The sequence below is a fragment of the Sciurus carolinensis genome, chromosome 14, assembly GCF_902686445.1.
Source record: "Sciurus carolinensis chromosome 14, mSciCar1.2, whole genome shotgun sequence".
NCBI lineage: Eukaryota > Metazoa > Chordata > Mammalia > Rodentia > Sciuridae > Sciurus > Sciurus carolinensis.
Window position 1 is genome coordinate 52,274,750 of NC_062226.1, and position 25,615 is coordinate 52,300,364.

The 25,615-nt window shown below is 36.4% G+C and overlaps 1 protein-coding gene across 2 annotated transcripts in view; it reads right to left on the reverse strand.

Moving 5' to 3' along the window:
• Positions 1-25,615, reverse strand: part of Adamtsl1 (ADAMTS like 1) — a 368,881-nt gene that overhangs the window by 310,553 nt on the left and 32,713 nt on the right. For both annotated transcript variants that reach the window (XM_047525412.1, XM_047525411.1), the window contains exon 3: positions 8,113-8,158. In XM_047525412.1, the coding sequence (XP_047381368.1) occupies positions 8,113-8,158 (46 nt within the window). The remainder of the gene's footprint in view (positions 1-8,112; positions 8,159-25,615) is intronic.

Here is a 25,615-nt window from a genome sequence, read left to right on the forward strand (position 1 = left end):
AGATGAAACATCATCAAAAAGAATACAGCAGGGCCCTGCAGCATTCACAGGATGTCAAGCATTGCTGTGTTTTCCTTGACTATTTAAACTGTCCTGATGCTGCCCTATGTGCCTGCTCTGTTGCCAGGTCATGGCCTCACAGTTTCAGCACAGTGTCACGCTCTGAATGCTAGGCAGTGGGTGTTCGGTGGGCACAGATCAGATGTGGTCCTGCTGTGACTTCCCAGTCCTTGGGCTTACGTCAGCGCTGAGGTTTGTGTCTCATACTTCATCTGTTTGTATATTTGTCTTTTCTACTAGACTCTGATTTCCTCAACAACAGGGAGCCTATCTTTGTATCGACAGTAGCAAGTCTTACCATCTCTCCTGCAGAAAAAGAGTTGGGTACTCAATTAATGTTGGTTAAATGAACGATTAAACAAGAGAATGAATAAGTGAGCAAGCAAGCAAATGGCCCTGAGAAGTAACATCCAGTCTCATGTCAGCCACTAGAACAAAGACTAGATTATGAGAAAGTTGACCTCCTTCCCACCTTTGAGCACTTACTGGCTCTGGAAAGGGCCCAGTGTGCAGGCTCACTGACTGAACACTGCAGCATCTGTCTAGACTGCAGGGCTGTGTCCCTGTTCTGGATGTTGTTCCACCCTTTATTCAAGTTATGACCAAGGGAAACCTGTAGCTGAGTCATCATTCCTTCCATATGTTACTATTTGACCCCTGACAGAAACCAGTCAATGTAGCCCGACTTCATACTGTCCAAAGGCCCTATGAGAAAAATGGACATATGGGCCAAAGGGGGATTTACCTTACGTCTACCATTAATAACCACGTGAACAACTCTATGGACGCCATGGATTTGCAGTCTCCAAGACAAGAATTACTGGTCAAGAGGGGTGGTCAAGGTATGTCACAAGGATGAGAACTCTGCTTCTACTGTCCACACTGGCTCTCCTCACTCTACTCCAGATTTTAGCTGGTCACTCACTAATATGGATATCTTACCTGATCTGTATTCAGATCCAAATCCGGTATAGCCCACATAGGTTTTTTAAAAACTATATAATTTTAGAGCTAGAAGGGAACTTTGAGATTATTCTGTTCAACCCTCCCATTGTTTGGGTGTAAACAGAGGCCCAAATATAGTTACAAACTTGTCAGCATCCTTCTGGTCTCTGTGGCTTGAGTAGCTGCTGCCTCTGTTTCCTGTTATGCTGCATGTAAGATGTTCCATAGCAGCGATGTTGGAGACCATCAATGTCAATTGTATCAAGTAGAGGATGAGACTCAGGAAAAGACAATCCATCTCTAAAATATATCCCAAATCTTCCCACCAGTACCACTCTAGTCCAAGCCGCCATTAGCTCCCCTGAACTAATGCAGTAGACTTCTCATTGGCATTTATGTTTCCACCCTGTTTCCATTCACTCTCCAGAGTGAGCTGCAGCTAAACCTATCTCTTTAAACCATAAGTCCAATTTTATTGTCCCTTGTGCAAAATTCCCTAGTAGCTTCACTTTGTACTTAAAATATAATCTTAATGCTTTGGAATGTCCTGTACAATCTAGCTCCTGTCCACCTTTGGTTTTATTTTTTTTCTTAGCTTCCAACACTCTCCCCCTTACTTGGTAGATTCTAGATACTCTGGTTTTCTTCTTTGAACACACCACGCATGCTCTTTCAGACCTCAGAGTCTGTGCTTTTATCTAGATTGCTCTTCTGTAGATATCTATATAGCTTGTTTCTTCCCATCAATCAAATGTCACTGCTCCAGGGGACTTCCCCCATCATCCAGTTCTAAAGTGGCCACCAATTCCTTAATATTTTGCATAGCCCTGATCACCACTCAATATTTTTTCCTTTAAATAATTTGTTTGCATGTTTGTAATCGCTTCTTTCATTAGAACAAAAGCCTCAGAAATGTGTCTTGTTTACCAAAGTATTTGAGGCAGAAAACAATTCTCTTGCTCAATAACTATGTTTGTTTTAAGAACAGTAAAATATTGCAGTGGAACAATTTTTTTTTTTTTTTTAATTTTGGTACTAGGGATTGACCTCAAGGGTGTCTTGCCACTGAGAAACATCCCCAACCCTTTTTTAATTTTAATGTTTTATTTTGAGACAGGGCCTCGCTAAATTACTTAGGGCCTCACTAAGTTGTCGAAGATGGTCTTGAACCTGTGATCCTCCTGCCTCAGTTTCCAGGGTCACTACAGGACTCCAGGTGTACACTACTATGCCTGGTCAATACAATCTTAATAAAGAATCTAAGAACACCAACGGCTACCATAAGTCCCTTAGCCCATTATGTTGCTAATTATGGTCACTGTGTCTCCTAAACCCCAACTAACATGAAAGTTGAAGGACAGTGAAGAAAAAAGTACATAGGTAATAAAAACAGTTCTCTAGATACTTTTGAAGTCAATTTAGAATGTAAATTAAGTTCCAAGGGTTCAGATTTAAAGTTTAGTTTGAGTAAACATGAAGATGTGACCTATGGGAACCTTTTTGAGGGCCTCCTGGAATCATTCAGTTGCACGAAATCTGAGACTTAAATGACCTGCTTGATTGGTTTGCTAGTTACATCTGTTGTTTCTCTCAGTAGTGTCCTTCCTTCCAAAATGGTCTTTCCTTCCAAAGGCAGAAGACCTTGCTGCTTCTTTAGAAAAGAACAGGGAACTATAAAATGGAAACGATTTGATGAACTATATCTTTAGGAATGAAAATAGCCTTCTTGATCCAGTTAGAAAGAGAGGAAGAACCAAGACTATAAGAACTATGCAAACATTCTGGGAACTCTGACTTTCTTGTATTGATACATTCTATCTGCAGAGGACTGGCAACAAATGCTTAAAAAGTCTGTGGGTTGATTTTCCAAGAAAGCAAAAGAAAGAAAGGAAGAAAAGAAAAAAAAAAAAAAAAAAAAAAAAAAGAGAGAGAGAGAGAGAGAGAGATTTTCTACTCTTCAGCTTGTCTTGGGGAATAAGAACCCAAAGAAATGTACTCCAAAGCAACTCTACAAAATATAGAAAAAGAGATTGAATCTTTGGAGGCAAAGTGGTTTAGAAGTATCCCAGGAAACTGTCCAGGGATTAAGGAGTGACCCTGGGGGCTTAACTAGAAGACTTTCAAGTTTTTTTTCCAAATCAAGCATCTGAGGGGGAATATTTAACTGAACTGTTCTGAACTTCTTGGTTTGAAAAATTGGAATGCGATTATGAAAAGATCCTTTCTTAGGAGATTTTTTTGTTTATTTTTTTGGCACTATTGCTTCTGTCAGGGCCAAAAAAACCAGGGGGAGAAAAATCTCCAAACTAAGTGAAAACTCTAGATTCTCATAAAAAAAATGTGTTGGGTTCATTCTACAAGCTCTAAAGGTTTGGCTTGGATAATGCTGGAGGTCATAAGTAATATTAGGTCAGAGTCAGTCTGTATCTGTCCTTGGGAATGCTCATAACAACAGCGAGGAAGTTCTGGGCAGTTTCTGAAGAATTCTGAGGATGGGGAGCAGCCAAACTTTTCCTCATGATGCCTTAGGTATTCATTTAATATAGGATGGTTCAGATCTTTCGTCTAAAAGCTGCAAAGAAAAGGACTGGAAGTTCAGCAGTGTCTATAAGGTCTTGGACAGCCTGGTTTCTTTTTAAAACATTGATATCTAAGGTATCATTATGAAAAGGATAGTAAGAAAAACCAATGAGCTAAAGTATATTTATTTTCATAGCATTAATAAGATAGACTCTGTCAATATCCATTTAATTTTTTTTTTAAAAATATAAGCTATTTCATTTTTATTTTTATTTTTTTAATTATTTTTATTTTTTTTATTGTAAACAAATGGGATACATGTTGTTTCTCTGTTTGTACATGGCGTAAAGGCATACCATTTGTGTAATCATAAATTTACATAGGGTAATGTTGTTTGATTCATTCTGTTATTTTTTGCCTTCCCCCCACCCCTCCCACCCCTCTTTTCCCTCTATACAGTCCTTCCTTCTTCCATTCTTGCCCCCCTCCCTAACCCTAACTCTAACCCTAACACTAACCCCTCCCACCCCCCATTATGTGTCATCATCCACTTATCAGCGAGATCATTCTTCCTTTGGTTTTTTTGAGATTGGCTTATCTCACTTAGCATGATATTCTCCAATTTCATCCATTTGCCTGCAAATGCCATAATTTTATCATTCTTTATGGCTGAGTAATATTCCATTGTATATATATGCCACAGTTTCTTTATCCATTCATCAACTGAAGGGCATCTAGGTTGGTTCCACAATCTGGCTATGGTGAATTGAGCAGCAATGAACATTGATGTGGCTGTATCTCTGTAGTATGCTGATTGTAAGTCCTTTGGGTATAGGCCAAGGAGTGGGATAGCTAGGTCAAATGGTGATTCCATTCCAAGCTTTCTGAGGAATCTCTACACTGCTTTCCAGAGTGGCTGCACTAATTTGCAGCTCCACCAGCAATGTATGAGTGTACCTTTCTCCCCACATCCTCGCCAACGCTATTTCATTTTTAAATGAGTCAACAGTAGAATGAGATGTGTTTGGGAAGGAGGGTGGAGAATACTATGACACAAGTTGTAGTATCTGGTATCAAGAATCCTAACTAGAAATAGACAAATAAACTAGGCAGAATGTTCCACTGAACAATTACACAATGACTGTATCTTCTGGTTCCTTGTACTCTCCCAAGTTAGGCATTTGAAAATGCAATAGGACTTCTTATCAGTTGCAGTCTCTCTGGTCTCATCTGTGTTCTGGTCTTTGGTCACCTCCAATGTGCTTTTGCTCTATTCCTATTTCAATGTTTCTCAGTATTTCTGCCAAGTTGTAAAGCCCTGCCCACCCATGGTCTCTGTGGGATCAGCCTTCCTAACCTCAGTCAGGCACTTGACTGCCCCATACTTCTTCCATTTTGTTTTTCCCAGCCTCTACCCAGTTTCCTCAGCGGTTATTCCAGCCATTTGAGCTCCCTTTCTGACGTTCATATTGTTTCTGACACCTTTTCCTTTATAAGATTACTCCTCTTATCACCTTCCGCCTCCCAGGGGCCTGTGGCTTGGTGCTAAGGTACCCTTACCTCTTCACACCATCAGGTCCTCTCTCTACATTGACTCATCTCCCAGGGGCTCATGCTTTCAACCAACAAACCACTCAAGCCAGCAACCCTTCTATGACTCTGCAAATGAATTCTCTCTGTTAAACACTTTATATAAATAGTGCTATGATCTGAATGTCCTCTGCAAAACTCATGCTGAAATTTGATTGCCATTTTTGCAGTATGGAGGTGGGACCTCTAAGAGGTGACAGGTTCTGAGGGCTCTGCTCTCAAGAAATGAATTCATGCTGTTAATGGGAGTGGATGAGTGATTGCAGGAGTAGATTCCTGACAAAATGGATGGGTTCCACCCAGTTTTTGTGTCTCAGCCATACTCTCCCCTCTGCCATTTGATAATGTAGCACAGAGTTCTCCTGCTGCTGGCACCAAGACAAATAGCTCATAGTCACCCACTCCATTCCTCATTAACACACCTCCTCACTCCCTCTGATCTTGCTTTGGTTTCTTATACACTATGGATTTCTCTTGGCCTTTTTGCTTTAGTCTTCAACCTCAAGGTCACATTTTCCCTACTGAGTATCTTTTAGGAATCCTCAACTTTGTTTTCTACCTCTCTTTTGATGTGTTTTGTGGCATAACTGATTCCACATCCTTCTTCTATCTGAATGCAGATAATCAAGAAAAGTCCAAAGTTCCTTTCTCTGATCATTCTATACTCTCTGCCTAACAAGCTGCTTCCAAATCTTCAAACTTCATGCTTCTAATTTTGTGTTTTTATGGCTTCAGCCCTGTCCTTTTTCCCTGATCAAAATCCCTAGTGCCTAGTTAAATATATTGTTTACAACTCAAACCTAGAATTCAAACTCAATAGTGCCCCTAAATCAAGTTTATTATTTTTCTCTCCAAAAAACTCCTCCCAACTATATTATTTCTGATATGTCATTCACCACCCTTCTAGAAGCCTGAATCCTCATTTTACATTCCAGTGAATATCCACTGTGTGCTTCATAAATGTTAGTCAACAGTTCCAGGCCCTGAGCATAAAAAGCAAGCAAGATAAATGAGGTGCTTGCCCTTGGGAAGCTTATGTTCTAGAGTGGGGAGTCAGGCAGCAAAATTATCAAATAGGATACATTTTGATAGAAATGCTGTAAAGAGAGTAAAGAGTGAATGGCTATTATTCAGTCATAAAGAAGAATAAAAGTATGGCATTTGCAAGTAAATGGATGGAGTTGGAGAATATCATGCTAAGTGAAATAAGCCAATCCCCCAAAACCAAAGGCCGAATGTTTTCTCTGATAAATGGATGATGATGCATAAATGGGGGGGGGTGGTAAGAGAAGAATGGAGGAAGGATGGATTGTGTAGAGGAAAATGAGAGGAGGGCAAGCATGGGGGGAAGGAAAGATGGTGGAGTGAGACAGTACCCTAGGTACATGTGTGAGTACATGAATGTGAATATACATTGTGCACAACCACAGAAATGAAAAGTCATACCCCATTTATGTACAGTGAATCAAAATGCAGTAAGTAAAATAAAAATTAAAAAAAGAGTGAATGGCTATTCTGAGGAATGGGGTTGGGCAGCAGGACAACATTAGACAACAAGGTTGAGGAGAACACTCTGAGAGGGACACATTGAGCTGGGACTGGAATGACAAAAATGCCAAAATACAGAGGAAAGAGCTTTTTAAACAAAGGGATTAAGGAGTACAGGAGCTCCAGATACGTATATGCCTGTTTCCTTTATTTTCACTTCACCCCATTGCTCTAATTTCAAATGTCTTTCAAGTCATGCAGCATGATCTTCATTTTGATTCCTCTTGAACCCATTTCCTCCTGGTTGAAGCGCTCGGTACTTCTTGCTCCCCATCTGTTCCCTGTTCCAGTGTAACCCTTGTCTCACTACAGAATTAACCTTTGGAAACTCTGCATCATACTCTCACTCCGAAACCTCTAGTGACTCCCACTATTCACTGAGCTAATATGAACTTGGAAGCCTGACATTCAAATCTTTTCATGATGTAACCTTAAAATATCTTTCCGTTCTTTCCTTGCATAGTCTGTGTGCAATCTGCTGAAACTAGTGTGCAGAACACACCTTACACATTCCTGCCTCGAAGGTGGCCCATGTGTCCGTCCCTTCCCTTTGGTCTCTTATGCCCTCACATCCAAGATGGCCAGTCAGAGCCCTGCAAGCCCTACCTACCTCAAGGCACTTTCCCATGTAAGACCCCCTCAGAATTCTCTTCAGAATGAAGTTGATAAAAAATAAAATTTTATATCAACTTTATTGCTTTCTCCCAGCATTTTTCATGTTTTGTCCTGGATTGTGGTCATGTGCACATCTATTTTTGCTCTACACCCCTTACTATATTACAGATGTTTTAAGACAATGACCACATGTTACTTATCCTTGTTCTAGTGCATTGCCTCACACATAGTTGGCACTGAATAATATTTGTTGAACAAATGAATGAGTTTGTCAAATCTGAATTTGATTAACTAATATTTATTTCGTGATGTTTCCCTTTTATCATTGCTCTTGCTGGTTTCTCATGAGACCTTTTGTGAAAAGGCAGAAAGCAGAGAGGAAACGCAGAGTCCTTGTTTTGAAACAGTCTAGTTAGTTTCAATCTGGTCAAATGATTAAGTTTATATTGAGAAACAATAAACATGACTGAGTAATCTGTAGAGTATGAGATAAATAATTCTTAGTAAAATATTAATTGATTGATTTTCTGCTCAGGATACATAAAACTTCTTTTTATTTTTTGGTACTGGGGCTTTAACTTAGAGGTATTTAACCACTGAGCCACAACCCTAGCCTATTTTATCTTTTATTTTGAGGTAGGGTCTTACTATGTTACTTAGGTCTTGCTAAGTTGCTGAGGCTGGATTTGAACTTGTGATCTTCCTGTCTCACACTTCTGAGTTGCTGGGATTACAGGTGTGTGCCATAGTGCTCAGCAGTAAAACCTCTTAATGCTATTCAGTGCTTAAAAAAAAAAAAAATACAAGATTGCAATCAAAAAGCCACAGACTCACCACGTTACTGCATGTTCTATATCGGATATTTCTTCCTTCACAGCTCCTAGTCATAAAAAGAAAAGATAAATTTCATTACTACCTACAAAAGGATCAAAGTTTGAACTACTTCATATAAAATCAATTTCCTCTTAATAGAAGAGTCTTTTCTTCTAAGTAGGTTCATAGAGATGTTGCCAATAAATACTAAATGGAGCAGATCTAAGGAAGATGTATATATAAATCAATTTCTCTTGGGCTGAAATTAAGCAATCATCTTGCTTCAATATTTTTCAAAATAAGTACTTGGTATGAATTTAACCAAATAAATCTTAGGGAAAAGTTTTCTGAAAAATGTTTATATTACATTACTCCTGTTATCTTCATTATTTCTGGTAGAAAACTAAAGAGACATTTTGGTGAAAAACTTTAGAACTTGAATATGATAAAAAGTGAACTTGGTATTCAGCATGTCTTCTAAGGATATGAAAAGACATAATTCTTAAACAATTTTCTTTATTTCTAAAATACATCCTCATTGTAGTGGTTTTAGAATAGATTACCAAAATGAAAAAAAAAAGTTCCCTGTAATGGCCTCCTCTAAAGATAATCACTATGATTTTGACTTATTTATCTCTTTCCAGTGCAGTGGAAATCTTATCAATTATACAATTTTGCAAATTGCTTTTTTCCCACTTATAATTTTTTGGAAGTATTTTCCACACTATATTGAGAGCTATATAATATTCCATCAAATGGTATAACATAATTTGTATAATCATTATTCTATTAATTGTCCTTTAATTAATTTCCACAGGGTTTGATAAATGAGGGTGTAATAAACCATCCCTAAGCATATGTCTTTATCCAAGTTTCTGACTATGTATTTAAAATTGATAAATTTCTAGAAGGAGAATTACTGAACTAGAGGGAATGAATTTTTGCAAAGCTCTGGAAAACTATTGCCAAATTGCATTCCATAAAGGTTGTACCATTACATACTCCCACCGGCAATACATGGGAGTTTCCATTTTACTGAATTCTTGTGAACAAAAACAATCGATATTTGGTGAAACATCCAATAATTACAATTGATGAACAGCAGTATTTTGCTCTTTTCAAACTAAGTCACACTTTACAAAGAAAAAGTAAAACTATACTGTGGAACTCTTAATGACCACATGAACAGCTAATAGTTAAAGAAGTCCAGGTATAATTTTAAATTTGTTAAATGTGTTATTTTATTTAATATCAAAAATCTTGAGAGGGGGGATACTGTCGTCATATACATTTTACAGATAAAAAAACTAAAGCTTAGAGAGGTTATGTATCTTGCCCAGATCATACAACCGTTAAGTTGCACAGCTGAGATTTGAAACTAGGCCATCTGGCCTCAGAGCTTACACTCATAATCACAATGCTTTAATGCCTCCTAATTTATTTTTTGTTCAGCAAACATCCATAGAACTGCTGTTATGTGCTGGGCAATAAGCTTACTTAGGGGAATACAAAGAATAATGAATATCACTTGGTCTCTGCTATTAAGAAAATCAATCACATAATTATAATTCAGTATAAAAATGCTATCTACTAATTGTGTTAGGTCTTGAGAATGTTAACAAAAGGAAAGGTTATCTGACAACACAATTACATGAAGGCTATCTTAGGTCTAAAGACCTTAATTAGGTTGATGGTATTAATTCCCATTAAAGTTGGAAAAGAAAGGACGAGTAAGACATTAGAATCACAGAAAAAAGAACTGACAGAAATGCACAGTTGTCAGTGCCCACGACCAAGAATCCCTAGACAAAGGCCAATGAACTTCAAGTCTTCCATGACCCATTGGATAGGTCGTTATGTTGATAACAGACGGCTCATGGAAACCTAGCTGATGCCAACAGGGCTCAGCTCATATGAGGAATGTTCCCCACCATGATGCCATGTGGACCAAGCTGCTAGCCAAGAATGATCTGATTTTCATTACTGCTGGGAGGTAGAGAGCACTGGCTATGTTGACAAGGATATGGTCCAGGTGATAGATAATGCTATTCCTTGCTGTGCTTAAACAAACTGGCACCTCAGTTTGAAACATTAATCTCATGGGTCAAGTCATTGTGAGTCCATCCCCAAAAGAAGGATCTATGCTTGGTGTTATTGCTGAAAAATATCAAGCTCCTGAGTCTTAACATGAGAGTTAGGCTAGGGATGGTGGTAAATTGTCGAAATGATGAATTTTACAACTGCAGGGCCTTTGATAGCTTGCCAAATAGACAATGGTATTGAAATCGCTAGTGCATATGTAATACTATGCAGTAGGTAAGATTACTCACTTTGAAACAGACTTCTCTTTCTGGACTCATGACTCTATACCTCAGATTCTATACCTCAGTGTTTTCATCTGCAAAATGGGATAATATTACTTAGATCCTGGGATTATTTTGAGGATAAGTCAATAACTGCAAATCATTTTATACAGTGCCTAAGTCATAGTAAGCATTATGAAACCAGGTGACATATTAATTATTTACATAATAAATAAAAATATGATAGATATTAAAAAGAGGCTATATATATATATATATATATATATATATATATGTAAGAAAGGCAAAGTAGCATGAAAAGATTTGGGATGTTTGCAAATTTTCAAATAGATCTGTGTCTTTGGAATTTAGAGTTTGTGTGGGGAATTGCAGTAGAGAGAAATAACTTTCAATTTTGAATTTCATAATAGGCAAAGAGGACCCACTCACTGAAGGTTTTAAAACAGGAAAATTTTAACTATGACTTCTTGATTTTAAAAAAATGAACTCATATTTATTACTGAAAATAATACTCTATTTTTTTATCCTTAAAAAAACTTCTTTTCCTAAAATCATATCTATGAAATGAATAATGGAATTAATTCTGAATTAGAAGTTTGAAGACCAGGGCTATAGATTATGCATCTGTACTTGCATAAACCATTTGGATCTCAGTGTCTTAACTTCTTCATTTCTCAAATGGATCTGGGAACATTATTGCATGAAGTTGTGAACACCAACTGAGATAATATACAGGAGCTCTTTTCAAATGCCAAAGAATTATTAGAGAGATATCACTTACAAAATAGAACAAAAGAGAATAGAAAAATGCTTTTTCATTCATTTAAATGTGCTTTTTCCCCAGATATATTAAATCATAAATACCTACACAGATTTTACAAGCATCCTTGGAAACAGGAGACATAGCATACAATGTAAAAGATCGACTTAAACACTTCTTACTTAGTAAAAACAAACAAAAAAAGAAAGCAAAGAAAAAAAATGCTTGCTATATTTTCCAAAGAATATTTTATAATTGTCTAGCACCTAATACTGATTTGTAAATAATTTCTTTATATCTCTATACTATCTTCCCTTTACTATATCATATTAATTTTTAATTGACAGCTTATTTAATTTAACTGAAATATAATATTAAAGTGCTAGTGCTTACATTTGGCTCACACTCATTATTGAAAAACATTATCCAATTATGAATACTAACAGAATATTAGCTTCTACTATATATTCAGCACTGGCTATTGGTCTCTAACCCAGTGTTATTACATTAACTCTAATTAAATCTAACTAAAATATTTCCAATAATTCTGAAAAAAATTAACAATCCTATTTAACAAATAAGAAAACTGAGGCTAAGGAAACTGAGGCTTAAAACTCCATAAACAGAAAACACCAGAGATTTTGAATCCTGGTTTGGGCAACTTGAAAGTAGATAAAATAATAAGTGAAGGAGCAAGATATGCTGAAGATGAACTGGAGACTAGAAATCTGGGAAGCTGATCAGGGAGGGGCCTGGGGTTTAACTGCATCTTATTGATACTACATCAATTTATCAGCTGCTTCTTAATTCTGGTAAATCCACTTCCAGTAAAGCAAACCTAAACACGCACTGGAATATCTCCAAGAGAAACACTCATCAGTAAGTTGCAATGTGGAAGAATTTCAGTGTAGAGAAGCTCATTTTAAAAATCAAATTTATTAAACTTGAATATAAATTTTATATAAGTAGCAATGTGACTATTCCACTGCAAGGATTTTAGTTCCTGCCAACTGTGAATTTCTTTATTCAAGATATTTATCTGGGCACAAAAGCCTTATCTGAGAATCAAGTAGTACGAAATCTCTCTCTTTTTTAAGTTTGCTAATATAAAACAGCTGAGTGGGTTCCTGCATTTTAAACAAATTTTAAAAATTCACCTCTGGAGATAAAAACAAGCATCAGAAATTTTAATCCAAAATGGTTTCTGAGAAAAATAACAAAGCACTGATAACACAGGATTGAAGTTGATGCCTTCTCCCAGTGCAAACTACACAACAGACACAGGACAGTGTTTAGTCAGTCAAGTACTGTACCAGTTATCAACTGCCTCAAATGTGAAAGAGCACAACATAAATATCAAAATATATCCCAATCCAAATCTGTCGAGAAATTTCCTTGTTTATTTCAGTATTTCACTCTTAACCAGTCACAGATTAATTTGAACTTAATTTCTTCTCTCAAAGAATGATTATCTCCATCACGATCATTATTTGTGAATTATTCAGACTGTGACTCTACTAAAATGAGATTAATGTAGACTTGAGGTATATGTACTTTGTCTCTCAATAACAAATAACAAAACCATCCAGACTCTTTCAACTCCCAAAGTCCTCGTGCTATCTTGTTTTTGATTATCATAATTTAGCAACCTTAAGAGATGAATTGCCATAGAAAATTTTTTTTTGCCATAGAAAATTAAAACTTTTTTTTCTAATTGCTTCAGCAATTTGTTGGTCTCTTCTTTCTTTTTTTCCCTGCTCATATGTCTTTATTAAGAGAAAGAGAGCTGTATTTGATTTCGTTTTTTTTTTTTTTTCAATCTTAAAATTATTTTCATTTCCTTTCTGAGCAAACAGATCCTTCTGGTGACATTATTGGACAGTTTCAAGAAAATCTCGTAACTGTGCATTTAAAACTTCAGAGTCCTTAAGCACAACTGAACTTGTTTTAGCCTCATGAAACTCAGGCTTTATCTCTGACTTTTCAAACCCAAGAAAGCTGCTGCAGAAGAGCAGATGACATTATTTTGCTGAACACCACTTGCCTTTCAATTGTGGCCATAGGCAAAGAATTTCAAAATATGACAGTCCATCTGCTTACATATCTCTCTTCTTCCAGTCATCCAAAAGAAAACTATGAGCCCTTTTTAGGAGAACAAACCAAGCCAGAGAGACCATGGGACACTTAAACTGTGGGACCTCAAGTGACCATGGATTAGACAGGACCAACAGATTCACAACCACAGCAGGGATTGACTTCACGGGATCCTGGGGTACCGTTGTCCTTCTTCATTTTGAATGGGCATGTTAGTACTCACTGGAGTTACCCAGAGCGAGGCTATCCCTCTGGAGCCAGTCCAAACACTTCTACATTTGGGCACTTTTTGCAAAACTTCAAGAGGAATTGCAAATTCTCAGAACACCTGAGAGGACCAAGCCCAAGGGCAGCCCTGGCTTCTTTTCTTTTGCTGTTGATACATTATTGCAAGAGGTTCTTTCAGAAAACAACACCTGCTACCAGTCAATTTAGCTGCTACAAAGGAAGCCATGTGAACCTTTGGACCCGTTATCCTCAGATCCTCACTGTCCTCATCTATGACTCAAAATGGATGCTGGACACCTGGAGATACAGCTGGAGTCTGCGTGACAGAGGGATAGCTGAGGTCTTACCTGGAGTGAAGAGAAAGGGAGTTCAATGACATGCCATCCTTAGGGCTTCTTCAAGTCTGCCTTCTAATCTTTCCCTTGCTCTGGTTCACTCTCAGGCTTAAAAGGTCATTCCTATACTAATATTGTACCCCATATATAACATAGTCAATAGTTAATTCTGATTTATCATGTCTTAAAACAAACCTTGTTCACATGGAAACATTATTTGGGGAAAGCTTGATCCTAACAACAAGAATAAATTCTGCACTGTTTCTTCAAAAAATATCTACAGACAACTACATTTATATTGTATCTTTCTTATATAGCATGTTTCTAAATAATTGGAGATGTCCTAGTATGCGCCTCTAGTGAGTACTACTAATATTTAATAGATTTTAATTTGTTTTTAACACACATTAAATGAATGTATATTTACTTGAGACAATGACTTTGAGCCCGCCTCTCTCCACGCCACCATGTACTTTCAGACAACCACCTACCTCAAATAATAGCAGTTTTGCTTATACAGTTCTCTATAACAAGTAATATACAATGTGGTAATATGTATCTGTGAAAAACTTATCTTAAATAGTTAAAAAAGCATCTTTGAACTTCTTTGTAGGCACACTTAATTCTTTTTCTCATTTGAGTTTAAAGTTCCTTCATCAGACAAAGCCACTAACATTCTGGGAAAACAATGCATTTCCAAAATATACCCAATAGCAGAAAAGTAACTTTAGAACAGGAGAGAATTCCTTGATGCTCTGGGACTTCCAAAAGCACACAGAAAAAAATACCTCTTTCTATGCGATACATGTATACAATGAACTATTACTCAGCCATACAAAAGAATGAAATTATGACATTTGCCAGTAAACGGATGGAACTGGAGACTATTATGCTAAGTGAAATAAGTCAATCTCAAAAAAAAATAAAAATAAAAAAATAAAGGCTAAACATTTTCTCTGATATGTGGATGCTGACTCAATAGGGGCAGGGAGTGGAGGTTCACCAGATTGGACAAGGGAGAATGGGGGAAGGGAAAGGAGATGGGAATGGGAAAGACAGTAGAATGAATCAGACATAACTTTCCTATGTTCATATATGAATATATGACCAGTATAACTTCATACCATGTACAACCACAAGAATGGGAAGTTATACTCCACGTAGGTATGATAAGTCAAAATATAGTCTACTGTCGTATGTAACTAAAAAGAACAAATAAAAAAAAAATTTTTAAATACCTTTCCCTTAAGCATTTGGTTGAAAGGTCCCTGAATCCCATGTAGAATCTCTGTTAATTTCTCACTACTTCTATGACATGTGATACATCACAAGACTCAAACAGATTAGGGATAAGGGAGAGATTTATTTTTTTTTCTGAACAGATAGATACACAAGCCAAACTATTATGACAACCTGATAAATGTAGCTTTTGCAAATGCTTTCTGCTGTAATAATACAACCAACAACAAGGAGGCGCGCTGCCAGGCTTCATCTGTCAGGAGCTGGCTGGGAACAGACGTAGCCAGGGGCCACACTGATCCTTCACAACCTGCCAGAGGCTCCAATGTAGCCTAATGAGCCAACAGAAGAGTCAGCTTTAAAGTCAACTCAGGAAGAGTGAAGGCCCAGATTGAAAAATAGCGCCATAAATTGTGGAGTAGACTTGAAAGTGCTTCTTCGGCATAGATAACATTTTTGTGACCTCAGTTTTATATTTCAACACTTCTGCTCTATAATAATCTCTTATTATAAAATGTACTGAATGCACTGCCAACTTGGAGACCCTGGCTTTTGTATAGAGAGTTACTAAAACCTAATGTGGAAACTAAATTTGATCTCAATGGAAATTATGTAGATTTGGGGAAAATATTCTAAGACAACATCTCCTCTAGTTGTTTGATCTCCTTTCAACCACAGGGAATTAAGAAAGGTTCTCTGGACTTTTCTTAGTGTTTTTTTTTTTCTTTAGTACTAGAGATTGAACTCAAGGCCTTGCACATGCAAGACAAATGCTCTACCACTGAGCAACATCTCTAGCTCTTATTTTATTTTGAGATAGGGTCTCACTAAGTCGCCCAGACGGACCTTCAACTTGCAATTCTCCTTCTCCACCTCCCGAGTAGCTGGGATTATAAACATGTATCACTACACCTGTCTTGGACTTTCACAGATTGTTGAGCAATAGTTAGGTGGTTTTAGAGCTATTAAATTAAATATTAGATCATACAGGAATTTTATACAATGAATTTTGGAGTTTGTTCTGTGAGTTTCAAGCTGGTTTATTTGCTGTTATGAGTGTTTGGTATGTTCTAAATTACAACTAGAAAAATCATAGCCAATTTTTTTTTTTTCCCAAACAAGTACGATTTTATGTATCTCTGCCTCTTCTTCAAAGGCTGACATGTTCCAACAAAGCATCAAGTATTCACAAATATGGGTTAGGGTTATGAAAATGGGGAGTATGCTCATGTCATCAAAAACAGAAAGCATGACATCGTAAACCACTTCTCAGGAAGCCAGAACCTGCTCTGAGAACACGGCTTTGACCATCCAATGAAACAATGTACAATAAGCACTCCCACCGTGAGGAGGAGCCCCTGGGCGGTGCTTCCTGGTGACCGAGCTATTGTGTAATGCTTTCTGATTTACAGGCCCTTAACACATTTATTGAGCATCCAGTCTAAACTAGTATGAAGCAAAGCATTGTGAAAGATACAAAAATGAGGACATCTCTTGACTCTTATCAAAGCTCTAATTTGTTTAGAACCAATCCACATTAATCAGAGAACACAGAACACAGAACACAGCAAAAGCTAGTCAACAACGGATAGGTATGGTGTGGACACTGAATACAAAAGGGATTTGAAAGAGAGAGGTAGATGAGAAGGAAATAACTTTCAAAGGAGATTCTTAGGTAGGATGTTTTCTATACAGGTTGCAGGAGTTCCAAGAATGTGAATGGAAAAAAGAGAATTGGAGAATCAGCCCTCCCTCCCTACCCCTGCAGCCCAAATGATTATACTATTGTATATATAAAAGTTTATATATATATATATAATAAATATTTAATATCTAAAAATATACTATATTATATATAATAGTTTATATATATATATATTTTTATACCTCCTATATGCTGTTCAGGTAAATTCATCCAACATAGACTAAGCATGTGCAAGGTGGGAAGTACAGAGAAAAGCAAGATACCACCTGTCACCACAAAACTGAGAGTCCAGTGAGGACAGTGTCAGCACAGTCATGCAAAGATGACTCCAGGGGTGTGAACAAAAACCTTACAAAGGTAGCCCCGTGAGCCTGAGGGTAGCTTTAATTAACATTGAGGAATTTAACTGGTGAACATGGGCAGGGAGGAGCATTGAGCCACAGTGCCTAGCAAGGAGCACTCAAGAACAGGAAGGGAGGGAAGGAACAAGGAAGTAATGGCTAAAGAAAGAGGGAAGGGATACAGCAGAAGGAAATGCTGTCAAGGTAATTTCAGGCCAGGAAGAACTTTCGGCCTCATATTTGTTCCAATTTTTGGACCCTGAAACCTGTTTAAAATCTTCCTGTAATAAGCTAAAGAGGAAAAGCTTAAAATGAAACTAAATAGCTACCACAGTGAAGAAATGCTTGGCTCTTTGCTAGGGATGTGTTTATTTTCATCTATTTATTCTAGCTGTGTTTGTCACTGAAATGCATTTGCTTCCTCTGAAAGATGGCTGGGGTGGGGGCCAGGTGATTGCTGCCTTTGGCTTGTGATCCACAAGCAGGAAGGACGTGCACTTTATAATACATACACACATGCCATAAGGTTTGCAAATGATCATATATTTGCTCAGTAGCCAAAAGAGGCAAAGAATGAGAATAAAAACAAATGTGTTTTAGCAATATCAAGTCCAACTTTTCCATCTTCCCCAGGAGGAAAATGTATATTATGAAATGCTAGGACTCTAACAACCTCACCCGATACAAACCTTGAGTTGGAAATGTATGAGTTATTTTGGCTAGAGACAAAAGTTCTCTCATCCTTCCATGTCACCCAGATGTCCATTGCAAAATGGGGTTCTGGAGAATCACAGCATTTTTCTTTAAGACCATTTATATTAAGAGCAACTTTTGCTCCTTTTCCTATCTAGCAGCAAAATGGGCTTCGATTGTTTATCTGGATGAGAAAGTGCCTCTTTTTCAGGGTCACACATTTCACTTTTAGGGTTGAAGAGCATTTTGGGTGTTCACTCAACAAATATTTATTAAATTCTTACTCTGTTCCAGGCACTGCCCACTGAACTTCATAGATGAGCAAATTAAATCCCAGAGAAATTAAAATCCAGTTCAATGTCACACAACTGGAAAGCAGTGGGGACAAGATTCAAAATAAAAGTGATAATCTACAAAGTAAGATAAAAATTTTCTCAGAAGCAATGAAACTCATTGTTAGTTCTGCTCCCCACAACATGACTCTCTCACCAGTACAGGATTCTTCCCTGACCTGAAGCCCTATTACTGGCCCAGAGGTGGGGCCAACCTCTACAGCTATCTGAGGTTGGTAGCTATATAGTTAATGGTTTTTGGTAATGATGGTGCATGAGTCTGATGACTCCTAGTGTTCTACAGCTATTCCTCCCTCCACCAGGTAAAGGTTCATCCCCCAAGGCACACAATCTGATATCCTTCTTTGTTGTTCTTAATATTCAGTGTCTATCTCAGTCTCTGCCTGTGATCCCCACCCCCACTTCTCTTTCTCTCTGTTAAAACTAAGAAAAACAATTAGATCTTCTATTTCCTACAAATAAGGCCCTAACAAAGGAAATGACAGAATTTGGTCGCCTTAGGAAGGCTTTGTTTTTTTTTTTTTTTTTTTTTTTTTGCTGTCAGAGGAGAGACGGTCCATTGGAATGGATGCTGAATGGAAGGTGGAAAGTTAAACTCGACTCTATGGATAGGAAGGTTTAGGATTTTGAGACATTCATTTGGTCAATCACTACCAACTTGGAAACCCTGGAAACTGGGTTCATTTTTATAGGCTTAGTTGACAATGGAATGAAAGGAAATCTCAGAAAGTGCCTAGTGCATTTAATACATTGGGCAAGGCTGAGGGTGATTAATATGGTCAACTGTGTAACTGCTCAGAAAAGTTATTCCTGTGGCTCACAGTAGAACCTGATGCAGTCACCACTTTTTTATCTTGATGCTGGCACCCAGGCTGTCCCTCCCACATAACAGGCAGGATCATTTCATAGAAAGTGAATGAAGAATTTTGACACACGTAAGTCTCTTTATCAGAAAACTCCTTCTTTTCTTCGTTATCCAATTCAAAATTCACAGGGAACTGGAGACAAACCTCATCTTTTCACAATGAACCCCATCAATAGAATAGCATTTCTAACCCTGGATACAAATTAAAATTCATTTAAAGAGTTTTTATAATATTTCTGATTGAGGAGTCTACTCCCACATTTATGTATATGCATGTTTTTCAATTATATTTAAATTTCCCAGGTGATCCTAAAGTGCAGCTAAGATTAAGAACTACTTCTTTAACAGAAGGAGGAATAAAATCACATGATCATGCCAATAGATAATTGATCATGTCAAAAAGCATTTGGCAAAATTCAACACATTTCATGATTGCAAAAACAAAAACAAAAAACAACTCTCAAAAAACTAGGAATAGAAGAAAATTTCCTTAAGAAAATAAAGACCATATGTGACAAGCCCACAGATAACATCTTACTCATTGTTTTTTCCTCTAAGATCAAGAATAACATAAGGACATCTATTCTTGTCACTTCTGTTCAACAGGGTAATAGAACTCCTAGCAGGACAATGAGGCAAGAAAGAAAAAAAGCAAAATTATCTCTTTTTGAAGATGGTATGATATTACATTGTAGAAATCTCTAAAAAAAAAAACAAAAATTCTATTAGAATAAAAACTTTGATCAAATTATAGGAAACAAAATTAACATAAAGTCAGTTGTGTTTCTATATGTTAACAATGAACTTAACAGAAAGGTATTCAGGAGAACAGTTCCATATACAATAGCATCAATAAAAAATACATAAATAAACTGAAATAATTAGGTGAAAGACTTTATACTGGAAATGACAAAACATTGATGAAAGAAATTAAAGATGAAACAAATAAGTGAAAAAATATTCTCTTTGTAGAGTGAAAGACTTAATATTGTTAAAATGTCCACACTTGCCCAAATGATCTATGGATCCAATGCATTGCCTCTCAAAATCCCAATGGCAGTGTTTTTCAGAAATAGAAAAACTAATCCTAAAATCCATATGGAACCACCAAGTCCTCTGGATAGTCAAAGCAATCTTGAGGAGGAAGAACGAAGCTGGAGGCATCATATTTCCTGATTTCAAAATATCTGACAAACCTATTATAATTATAACACAAAGGTATCAGCATAAAAACATCTATCTTTAGACTAGTGGAACAGAATAGAACATCCAGAAGTAAACATACACATTTTGTCAATTGATCTTTGACAAGGGTGCCAAGGGTACACAATGGGGAAAGAACAGTCTCTTTAATAAATGCTGTTGGTGAAACTGGACATTCACATGCAAAAGAATAAAATTTCACTTTTATCTTTCACCACATACAAAAATCAATTCAAACCTATTAAAGACATGAACAAAAGAACTGAAACTGTAAAACATAGAAGAAAATCTCCATGACATTGGTTTTGACCATGATATCTCAGATATGACACTAAAAACCAAAGGCTACAAGAACAAAAATAGACAAGTGGTATTATAATCAAACTACAAAGATCCTGTACCACAAAGAAAATAACAAAGGGAGTAAAAAGACAACCCATGGAATGGGAGAGAATGTTTGCAAACTATATACCTAACAAGGGGTTAATATCCAAAATATGTGAGGAACTCTTTCATCTCAGGAGCAGAAACCCAACACAATTTAAATATAGATATGATTTCTGAATAGACATTTATTATAAGAAGACATACAAATGGACAACAGGTATACACAAAGATACTCAACATCACTGATCATCAGAGAATTTGATTAAACCACTATGAGATATCACCTCATACCTGTTAGGATGGCTGTTATCAAAAAGAGAAAAGATCAGTGTTGTTGAGGATGTGGAAAAGAGGGAACCCTTGCACACTGTTGGTGGGAATGTAAAACAGTGCAGCCAATGTGGAGAACAGTATGGAGGTCCCTCAAAGTATTAAAGATAGAAATATTATATGATCTGGCAATCCTACATCTGGATTCTTATCCATAAGAATTGAAATTGGAATCTCAAAGATATATCTGAATAACATGAATTTCATGTTCTTGCAGCATTATCCACAAGAACTAAAATGTGGAGACAACCTAAAAATGTCCACTTATAGGTGAATGGGATTAAGAAAATGTGGTAAATTCATACAACAGAATATTAGTCTGCTTTAAAAAAACAAGGAAATCCTGTTGTATGCAACCATACAGAGGAAATTTAAGGGCATCATGTAATGAAATAACGCAGTCACAAAGCACAAATACTGCATGATTCCACTTATATGAGGTATCTAGAAAAGTAAAACTCATAGAAACAGACAGTAGGAAAAGGTTTCTGGGAAATGGGGAGTTGCTATTCAATGAATACTGTCTTAGATATGCAACATGAGTAAGTTCTAAATATCTGCTGTAAAATGTTGTCAGTATACTTAACAATACTTATAGATCTGCTGAGTATAGATCTGTTAAATTCTTCATATGATTAAAAAAGAAAAAAAGAGGAGGTATTATATCAAAGAGGCCAGCTCAGTCTAGGTCCAAATATGGAATATTTTCTCAATTCTGCAAAGGCACAGTTACTTTCACCAACCTTGGTTCTGTGGCATAAAGATAAGGTTCCTGATATTTTAACAGACATGTTCAATAGTTTACATTTTTCTTCTTCCCCTTGAAGTACAGATTAAAGAAATGCATATACTTTCAAAACTGCATGTGTAGTTTAAAGGCAAATTATGAAGCAAGCATTTGAGTGTTTGCTCTGTACTGAACACTGTAAATGCAAAAGAAGAGGAATTTTATGGCTTAATTAGGATAATAAGGATCCCCCTAATTGATGTAAAAAGATGATGCTACCAGAATAGAAGTATATATAAGAATACCAATTAATAACCCCAATTCTACAGATACATTATTTGTAAAACTTGGGAAATTCGCTTATTTCTCAAAATATCTTGCACCTACAATCAGTAGAAACTCAGTGGCAAATTAATAATTTAGTAAATTCCAAATTATTCCACTCCTGTCCCTTGGCATTTATATTCTTAGTTATACCTACCAACTTTCCTAATACATAGTAGCAGTACAAGAAATATTTATTGAATGAATTAAAATTGAGAAGAAATAAAAACTTTAGAAGGGGTGTATTGAACAACCAAATAAGGAATTTTTAAGTGCACAGAAAAAAATTAAGTTATAAATTCTCAATGTGGGAAGTAAAGGTTATGAACACCAAACACATTTCCAACTGTGTTTAATTCCCACAAATTGGTTTATCAGATAAACCAGACTACAAATTGTTCGTAAACGTCCCGTCATTGGCCTTAGTGCATTGTCCTTCTGAAAGTAGATCGGACCTTGGAACAATAACACCCTGCTAAGATATATGGCCTGGAATATTACCTGGTAATACATTTACACTAGGCTTTGACCCAAAAAGTAAAAGGAAGGCAACCTCAAACTCTTAAACAAAATTAGCACTCTCCTCTAACACAATGAAAAGACCCCCTCATATAAATGACAAGAGTAGTCAGACCTATGCCAAACTTGTATTTCTTTCTTTTAAACAAAAACTAAAACATTTGCAAATAAAATAAAATAAAATAAAAGACTGATAATATACAACACTAGATGGAGAAAAACAGATAAATCTTGCTTTGGTGCTCACTTGAGCTGAAAAATTATAAATCTTTTAAAATAAAGCCTGTGAACCTTAATTTGCTGTTATGAGAGAGATGAGATGCCTTACAAAGAAGAAAAATATGTGCTTAAGAAGCCAAATCTCACCATTGACAATTTTCTTTTGGCATTTATTATTACATGACATAGAGATCAGTTGTTAACTTCTATATGACTAAGTATCAATATTTACATAGGAGAAAAATTTGTGTTCCAATTAAAAATCAGAGAAGTTAGCATACTTTCCCTCACACAATTATTATGAAATGAGGCTTTTAGGATGATCTTCCCCATTCCTGTGGAATAAGACTCCTTGCAGCTATTTATGTTATTTTTTCTGTGCTTATGTTGATACCACTCTGGCAGTCTCACCTCTTGGGAGTAATTCCATGATCTTACTGTTTTTAGGCACTCCCTACAGTGCAATGATCTCTTGTTCATCTGATAATTTTATTCATCTCAAATTTTCAATTCAAAAATTATTAACTTTTCAAAAATGCTGTCATTCTTTGTAAGTGGCCTGTTTTTATTCCTATCTGGAAACATAAGCAGCCAAGTCCACTAATAAAATAGTCATATACTTAATTAATTAATTTATAGTATTAAGTTGCTCCTCCCTGGATTAATCAACTCGATTAATTTGGCATTTGAGAAAGTAAAAAGACATTTAAAACTTTCTTAGCCACCAGTGCAAAGGTTAACACTGTACTTAAGAGCATCCAGCTATCAGACTCATTGCCATCTCAAATGAGCTGCAGTTGCCCTCTTGACCTCCGTCTTGGCATCTACTACAGTGGTACAGACCATGTTACTCACAGTATGAAGTGCTTATGCATCTGGAACTCCTTATGGGTAAAGCTAAATTAACCAGCTAAAGACAAACCTAGAGTTCTCATAGATAGATCTTTGACATCAAATTTAAACAAAAAGGCTAGACAAATGAGTTTTCTCTAAGTATTTTTTCAGAATAGTTAGTGGGAAGGGTGAAGAACTAGAAAGAGAAGCAGTAGCTTGTCAAGGTAGTTGGTCCATTGTTTAATTTTCTCGGAATAAAATAAAGGACCATCATCAAGTGCAAGTAGGTATAGTCTCTTTTGTAATTAACATAAAACAAAAACATGATCTTTTACTTGGTGATACAAGATTAGCAACAGCTGCATTATCTGAGTTACTGAATGAAACTGAATATATTCTTACAGAAATCAGTGAAGTTCATAGAAGGGGTTTATATAGTGTCTTATTTTGTTGCTTAAATCAGGGTTGCGGACAAAGGCAATTATCAATGCTCTCATGATAAGCATTGGGGAAATCACACATTGCCTACTTTTAAATGCAAGTCTCCAAAAAAGGATGGAGGAGAAGAAACCATCAGAGAACACAATTAACTCCAGAAGCTGAGAAGTTGTCATCTGTTCTGTAATATGAGGGCAATCTAGTTCCCTTTACAGTACTAGCATATTGGGAATAGAATATTATTGATAGACTTAAAAACTCAGACTGGAAAGTGACCTAAGAGATCATATGACCATGGCTGGAAAATTGACCTGGCAGGTTAATTTGCCAGGTGGATGGGATTTATTTGGACTGAATTTGAATGTTTACCATTAGACTACTATGCTCATTCTAGTTAACTGCTGGGTCTCTAGGGATATATACATTCATAACCTCTGATCATTCCCAAAGGTGTAAGGTATATAAATTGAATTCAGATGCCTAAATCTGGAATGGAGAGATGACAGAGAACCCATTATTTTCATTAAGCCCATTAAAAAAATGAATAAGAAAACAATAGAAAATTATTCAAGCTAAACTGCAACCATCATTTCAATTCTTTACTTCCCCCATTTCTCATACTTGTTCATATAACAAGTTTGCTTTCCCACTCTCTCTTTCTGATAGGCAGATGGCTTAGTTAGCCAATAGAATAGCTGTAACAAGCTTGGAATGGGCATTGGAACTTGCTTTCTCTTGCACCTATGCTATCACCAGCAGAACTGGCCTAGGCTAGCTTGTTGGAGGATGATAAACAAATGGAGCAGAACCCAGTTGCCCAAGTCATCTCACATGAAGTCAGCCCAGATCAGTTGCAGCCAGTGATATGTGATCCAACCCATCCAAGATCATACAACCACCTAGCCAAGCAATGTGGAGCCCTGTTATACAACAGTCTTGTTCTACTGGATAAAGGGTACAGCAATTAGAGCTTCCATTAGCACTAAGGATCAAGGGATCTAGGGAGAATAAAAAGAAGACTCTAGCTGGAACTAAAGTCAATGGTACTGGTTGCTGAGAAAAAAATATGAAAACTTTATATCAAATAGGTTTTAAGTCCTGAAGCTGAACACAGACCTCAGAACAAAACTATTTCTGAGTTACAAGAGTAAAATATGTTCTATTCAGTAGAGGGATAGATCTAGGGCCACATTTAAGCATCAATTTAATTACAGTTAAGTATTAACAAGAAAATATTGGAATGTTTTTCTTTTCGTTTCATAAGTATACTTATTTAATCTTTCTCACTGCTTAGGATTATATATTTTAAGGAAAATTAAATTTTGTAATAAAATAATGTAACTGAAAAGTTTGATGCTCTCTCCACAAACAAACTGCTGAAAATTTAACTTTTTGGAACATGAGGCTGGAATCCCAGGAATTGCTGTTACAGTGAAAGAAGATTGTGACTGCCAAAAAAAAAAAAAAAAAAACCAAGAAAACAAATAGTTTCTTAGGTGCTTGACAACTTGGGATATGATGAAGATTATTACACTTCCTCCCCAGATCCTGAGTAAGTACATTTAAACAAAGTAGGCAGAAGACTGAAATTCATGACAAATGAATA